Raw genomic sequence first — 7,612 nt, 5'->3', positions numbered from 1 at the left:
AATAGAACAGCTAGAACAGTCTGGTCAGTTCAGAAAAGGATATCACTTTACTGTAATGCAGCCTATAAAACCAGGAAAAGACACCACTTATACCATATAACAATATTATGATATCCAAAATCTAAGACAATATCTAGTCTCATATCACGATATTGATATAAGAATGATATATATTGCCCAGCTTTAGTTCACATCAGAAATCCAGAAAAATCTGCAGGTAGTTATTTCATTTTAGTATGATTATCAGTATGTAGTAAACGTACAGAATACCAGCCTTTTGCAAGAATTTAACTTTACAAGTTAGAAATGTTTGCCTGTAAATCCGATTTTATATATTGACAAAACAAGTCACTTCAGCTTCATTGAGCTTCATTGAGGGGAAAATACCGAATTACTGGTAAAAAACGTAGGTTAAAATGTACGAGCCTGAGTATAGTTTGTAGGGGACCGCAGATTTGGAACGAGCTTGAGGAAAACTTAAAATTGTTGCATTCTGTCTCCGTCTTTAAGAAACGTGTCAAGGAAAAATTGCTTTCTTCATATTGTTGATAATTTTGTAAATGTTACAATTTGTGCTGGGATTGTTTGTTTATTTGTGGTTTGGATTTTGTTTGTTTTGTTTGTCCATGGTAATTGAGTTTTGGAGGTGTGTTGGTTGTTGTGTGTTTGTTTTCGGGCCCCCTCTGAAAAGCTTTTAGTAGCTTATTTGGGGTTCCCATTTCATGCGTCCTGTATATGATTGTTGTGCCTCATGGAATTGTGTTTGAATGTACAGTGATGACGTGTGAAATAAAAACGAAACGAAACGAGTGCTAGGATTATTCACTCTTTTCACTCAGTTTATAAGATGCACACAGCTAAAGTTTATGAAATCTAATACAATTCTACAAAAAAACTTTAAGGAAGAGATGAAGTTCACTTTGCGTTGAAGCTGTTTTACAGAGGCGCTGATTCAACTTTATGGACATTTTAAAGGCTATAGTTTGTGTTAACACTAAGAGGCGTCTCTAATATGTTTCCACTACATCTGTGTCATTGAGTGCTGGCAAGAACTTTAGAGGTTTTGGTTTTTGGCAACGTTGCATTACTGCCTGCCACACACAGTCAAACCATGTTGCCTCAGGGGCAAATAAATCCCAAATAATCACCAAGCAGTAATGCAAATGAGTAACTAATTGGTTGGCAATGTTTTCTCTTACTGCCTTTGGTTTTTCCCAGTACACCTTATAATTTTAGTACTATAAACAGAAAGGAAGACATGACACATGCTTTAAGCTTTAAATTCTTGACGGATACTTTATAGAAAAAGTTTCTGATGGCCATGCTCTGGTTTCTAATATTTTACTACCAGTTAAAAAGCACTAGCAAATGTTGGCAATTTCTATTTTTCTAATACCTATGGTATCTATTTTTGTGATATGTTGCTATTTAGAGGTCTACTACAACGTGTGTCTCTATTTCAAAGATTTTGAAGAAAGGGAATGCATTGTGGCCATTTTTAGTGGCATGGTTTTGACTCGCCTCCCAGCTGAAAACTATTTAGTGGATACGCTGAGTCCCTTTATATTTGTGTAGGAGTGAAAAGTGGAAAAGGCCAATAACACTGTAACATTAGCACATCTATAAGAATATGGAAGGAAACATGAGACAGAAGACTGACAAACTGTAAATGATGTCACTCTCAAGTGCAGCATTTTAACGTACAAACATTACTTGAGGCAAAGTCATGTCATCTTTTTGTTTTTAATGTGGTTGTGGTGTAAAATTCCAAAGATTGAAGCAAAAGGGTGGAGTTGATTTGTTTCCATTGTGCAAAAAGTAGAGAGGTAACGGTATCAACTCCAATACTGCCTAAAACACTAGTATCGAGAAGTACTGGAATTTATGCACCGATCTGATACCACATAATACAGCCCTAAAGAAAATCTACGTTAAAGTAGTTTATGTTTCTTTTTCCCTTATAACTGACTGTCAAACTGGATGATAAATGAAAGTTCTGTGGCATTCATTGTTTGTGATAATTTGTGTTTCACAAAGAGTTTAGCCAGACCAACAACAAAGATAGAAATCATATCACATCCATACAGGTATGGCAGTATACAGATGTTAAAATGTAATAAAATACATAACACACTGGTATCGGATCAGTTCTCTGTATCGGCCAATACGCAAGTTCAGGTATCAGGATCGTTGCAGCAAAAAATGATATCGGACCATCTCTAGCGAAAAGATGTCTGACTTTTCTGCATAGTTTTATTATTATTGCTATTTATGATTTCTGGGGGTTTGAATGCAACCCTTTCCAGCTTGTCCCTCCGTTTCTGCAAACAAGATGCCAAATTGCCTTCAGCATGAGAGATTTACTATGATTCTACAGAAAATATGAGAAATGTGTAATAGACAGAGATATCCTAAAAATGGGCTAACATGCTTGGACTGTAGGTCAGGTTGTGATGATTAAAAATAGAATTTCTCTTCTGAGGGAGCTCTGTATCTGACTCATCACAGCCTCTAACAGAATGGATGTCAAAATACATCAGCAAATTAGCAGCAACTTCTGCTGTTTTTGTGACTGTAAGCATTTGAAAATGACACATTTAGTTTGGAGCATCTTTTTCTTTTTTGTGACCAAATGTTTTTATTTAAAGATTACAAACATTATGCTGAGACATGAAAACTTGTCCTAGTCGGGGAACATCTTCAAATTGTCAAATTTAATCTACACTCACTTCATTAGACACTTTTAAAGGCTTCTATTAAATAGTTGGTCAATACAAGTGTCTGATGAGCTTGATCAGTAGGTTTATCAGAAGCTAACCAAATAAAAAAGGTCAGTATAATAAATTTTCTGCTGGTATAAGTATGCAGGGTGAAATGATAGACATTTCCATGTAAGTCAAGGTAAAGAGGAAACCAAGATCAAGGTGTGTAGGATCCCAGTAACATGATGAATTGTCTCTGTGTTGTCTAGGCGAGACAGGCCTGGGGAAGTCCACCCTCATGGACACGTTGTTCAACACCAAGTTCGAGGGCGAGCCCACCCAGCACAACCAGCCGGGAGTCACGCTCAAGTCCAACACCTATGAGCTCCAGGAGAGTAACGTGCGCCTTAAACTTACCGTCGTCAACACCGTGGGTTTCGGAGACCAGATCAATAAAGAAGACAGGTAACGCAGTCTGGCAAACGTCACGTCTTTTAGAGACAAACTGGTTTATTTCACGCAGTTCTTGTTTTACCGACAGGCTCTATCTTTGTGAGCAATAGTAGAAATCCACACTTTGATCACACAGTATTCCTGACATACTATGACTCTGTGAGAGCCCTGAGCCTTTTTGGAGTTCCGGTTTAGTTTAGTCCCGATCCTAAATGAAACCGTACCTGTAGGATGTGGAACCAAGTCTCTATCTCAAGGACTTTTACAACCAGAAATCAGTTTTAGCTGCTGTAGACCACTGTATTTCATCAAACATAAAATATGAACCTTTTTATCCACACCTTAATTGCTGACTCTGCTCCTGAGGTGAGTTTAGGCTGAGATGTCATGTGAGCTCCAACTCTGTAAGCTCTCTATAATGGGAGGGCTGCGGTTGTTTCCAAGTTTTACGCTTTGGTCAGGATCAAATTGCCAATCATAGAGGAAATATCATGACCAGTGTGAAGCTGGTCATGTTATTTCATGCAGAGTATCCTCCAGTATGTATACCAGCTGTGTGTTCCTCTGTGTTTGTGTCTGGTCGAGTCAGCTGGAAATGTTAAACTTCCTGTTTTCCTCAATGTATCACTTCAAACATGTTTTTGTCCCTGTTCTGTAGCTGGTATCATTTTCTGTTTTTTGCAAGAAACGTTTAAATAATTATGCAGTTAGTCTATTGGTTGAAAATGAAAATCAATTGACTCTCTTACTTGGATAATTGGCAAACACTAAAGCATGTTAATATTAAATATTACTTGTAACAACATATATGGGCTGCTATGAAGAACAAGAAATGTATGACTGCCTGCTAAAATTTACACTTTGCAGTGTCTTTTTTTGTTGTTGTTGTGGTTTAGCTTAAGTGATATTTTTCACTGGTGACTGATGACCAACTGAAAAAAAAATATCTCGTGAAAACAATGGCCACATAATATTTTCCAAATCTAAGAGTTGTGGAGGATCCCCTACATGCTTAATTAAACAATTAAAAGGCGCACAATGGATTACGGTGGTAAAGGGCCCCACAAAATACTCCAAATGTGGCCACATGTGAAGGAGCATGGGAAAGGGTCAGTGTGTCTATTTCCAACTAGTATTCACATTTTCATATACTGTAGGTGTGAAACATAATGTATTGTTTAGTAACGGGACAGGACAGGTGCTGATGAAGCAGTATATTCAAAGAAAATGATTTGCTCAAACTCCTTCCCTGTTTCTCCCTTTTCTGACAGCTACAAGTCTATTGTGGAGTTCATTGATGCACAGTTTGAAGCATATCTACAAGAGGAACTGAAAATCAAGCGCACGCTACACAGCTACCACGACACCCGCATCCACGCATGCCTCTATTTCATCGCTCCCACAGGACACTCGCTCAAATCCCTGGACTTGGTTACCATGAAGAAACTTGACAGCAAGGTGAACTTCACTTAATCACACTATTATCATCAGCCAGAAGCTATTTTTATGTCTCAAAGCTTCCAGTAGAAGTAGTTTTTGTTGTTTGTTGAAGCTGGGAGATAATTTATTTCCACAATTTAGACCCACTTTCCTTTAATTCCAGTTAGGGTTAGGGTTTATTAATGTCTCCTTTTTAATATACAATTAACATAGTTTATTTACAATTGTGCAAGAGTCACAAATTGAATATCCATGCTGTCTATATTCGTAATTTTTTTTAACATTAAGTGAATGGGACTGTTGCACTGCAGCTGAATTATGTAAAAAAATAACTATTAGAATGCTTACAGGCATAGATCATCTTACTGTATCTTGTTACAGATATAGTGTAGGTACATTCTTTGGCACTGCATTGTTAGCAGCGTTTGATTTATCTACTCTAGTCATGGGTCACAAACCTTTTCTAGGCCATCTGCCTGCATGTAAATTGGCTCTGGTCTTTTTACTGCGTCGGTGTAGGTCAGCTGTGTAATGCAGTCGGCTCAGTGACTGCAGCCTCTTTTTTTTGTGAGGGCCTTTCCACAGTAGCTTATTTGCATGAACCTCCTGGCTTTTGTACAAAGAGTCGGCTCAGTGTTTGCCAAAGCAGCTGTGCCCTCTGGCAACTGTGCTCACAACAGCGTGATCCAGAGCAGAGCCTCCTCTGTTTACACATTCACCTGGTGGGGGGGTGGGGGGAGCAGGAGATGGAAGCCTGCTGCTTCCTTTGCTGCCTTTATGATTTGTTTTTATCTCTGTGCCTAAGAATGTGTAATTGTTTGTAATACACAAATGCCTAGAGCTAGAAAGAAGTATTGTGATGGGTTAAAAAGATGAAAAGAGCACAGTTTATTCAGTACCCTTTCCTTTAATTAATTGTACTTTAAATTTGTACTACAATCTTGGGCAACCAGTGATTGTAAGGGCCATTAAAGAAATGGTTAAATGTGTATTTTATTTGGGTACTAAACCTGAATGTTGTTATGCTGGAGCTACGACTTCTAAAATACCAGAATTATTTGGTTTGCAATGTGTTTAATCTTTGGTCCTTTTTAAAAATACATCAACTCTTTTCCAGATTCGGACTACATGAATAGTGATGAGTTAAGGTTGCCTCTGACAGACAGCTGGTATTTAGCCGCATAACCGGAAGCATTTTCTGCCCCTTGTCATTGTGTCAGCATACGTTAAATCTGTCCACGATTCTTAACTGCAGGTCAATATTATTCCAATCGTTGCCAAGTCGGACGCCATCTCCAAGAGCGAGCTGGCCAAGTTCAAAATCAAAATCACCAGTGAGCTGGTCAGCAACGGAGTGCAGATCTATCAGTTCCCCACTGACGACGAGTCTGTGGCAGAGATCAACTCCACCATGAACGTAAGACTCACAACCGACTTTCTATCTACATCCCATTGCTTTTACACAGTTACTTAGTTCATATCATACCTCTTTCACACCAATGACCAGGGTTGTCTGATCAGGGTTCAAACCTTCTTTTAGAAATTCATTCCAAGCTAGTCAACATGGGTATATCCCTGGTCAAATGACCTGGGTCACAACCCTGGAGGAATGCATAAGTTATCGTAAGTGCCAGAAATGGGCGGGGCTTTACACGTCATATTCAGTAAACCGCTTACATCATATACTCCAGCCCAGCTGTGTACCACAAGAACTAATGTTGTAGCTACTTGAATCTGTCATTGGACAGTTGGGAGAGAGAAATAAAGCACATCTAAAGATTGTTTTACAGGGATTACATTCTAAAGCACAAATAAATATCCATCAAACACTTATCAGATGATCTGTGCAGACTGATTTCTCCTCCTCTGCATATTTATTGAAGCAGCTGGACAAGGAAGTAGGTTACCCTAGTACGGATTTCTGACCATTTTAAGAAGAGGGAATAACATTTCTCTTTGACATAACTAACAGTAACTTTGGGTTTTGCTGTCAAGACTCATTTTAAAGAGACTGAGAGAACAAAAAGAGAGATTTGCTCTACCCAGCAGCCGCACTGAACTATAGGCTGGAGGCGTGTGTAAGTGCAGCGATGCCGAGAGAATTAAATTGAACCTATTTGCTGGGCTTTGCCTGTAAAACTCTAACACTAACGCTCTTGAAAGGTTGACTCGCGGAGTCAACTTTGGAGAGTGAACATCCGGCACTTACTGCCAGCGGACTGTATAGGGAATGAATTTAACCGCTCTGCTTTTGAAGCTGCCTGTGAAAACCCAACGTAAAGCACATTTAGACAAAATCGATCTCATTTCTAACCAATCATATCATTTTTACCGCCCCGGCTGTTAGCGACCCAGGTCATGCGCAATTCACACTGAAATCGCCTATCATCCTACCCTGATCCAACCCCACTCGCGAGCAGGTTGCAAAGCTGAGTAGATTGTGGAGAGTTAACCCATTCAAACACACAGACTACCAGGTCAAGCCTTGGGTGTGAAAGGGTTATAAGAGATGACGTGGTACATCATCAGTGGTCACACTGAATCTTCCTTTTAATCTTAAGGAAGTACAGTGGTATACGCAAAATTTTTCTTGCTGGTAATTTTTAACATAAGTTCTGTTATGCATTACCGGCATAAACGACATGTGAAGTATAACACACAGGCATTGTCTGTGTCTGATCAGGCTGTCAGGACGCCGCCCCATGTAGGGAGGAATGTGTTCAGAGCAGTACAGTCAGCCAGCTCACTCTGCAGGAAGCCTGCAGTGTGGGAAAGGGCCTGTGTTTACTGACAGATGAGCCAAGGCTCACTTAGCTGTTTATGAGGTCTGATCTGTGGCAATGCCTTAACTCTCCCTAACTGATTGTGTTATACCACTGTCTGACCACCACTCTGTTCTTTTTTTTTATTTATTTATTTATTTTTTTTTAATTTTAAATTTTTTAAAATCTTTAATTTTTTTTAGGCATTTCAGGCCTTTAATGACCGGACAGATGAAGAAGTGAAAGAGGAGAGAA

The 7,612-nt window shown here is 39.1% G+C and overlaps 1 protein-coding gene across 8 annotated transcripts in view; it reads left to right on the top strand.

Annotated features, from left to right (window-relative positions):
* The window catches only part of septin6 (septin 6), a 33,620-nt gene that overhangs the window by 2,214 nt on the left and 23,794 nt on the right, over positions 1-7,612 (top strand). For all 8 annotated transcript variants that reach the window (XR_004333815.1, XR_004333816.1, XM_032527875.1 and 5 more), the window contains exons 3-5: positions 2,972-3,167; positions 4,427-4,613; positions 5,851-6,012. Coding sequence is in view for 6 of the 8 variants with exons in the window: in XM_032527875.1 (XP_032383766.1) it covers positions 2,972-3,167; positions 4,427-4,613; positions 5,851-6,012 (545 nt within the window). In the remaining 2 variants the exon portion in view is untranslated. The remainder of the gene's footprint in view (positions 1-2,971; positions 3,168-4,426; positions 4,614-5,850; positions 6,013-7,612) is intronic.

The sequence above is a fragment of the Etheostoma spectabile genome, chromosome 10 (genome assembly GCF_008692095.1).
Source record: "Etheostoma spectabile isolate EspeVRDwgs_2016 chromosome 10, UIUC_Espe_1.0, whole genome shotgun sequence".
Lineage (NCBI taxonomy): Eukaryota > Metazoa > Chordata > Actinopteri > Perciformes > Percidae > Etheostoma > Etheostoma spectabile.
Note: the sequence above shows the minus strand (reverse complement) of the source record. Positions and strands in the feature narration are given on the sequence as shown.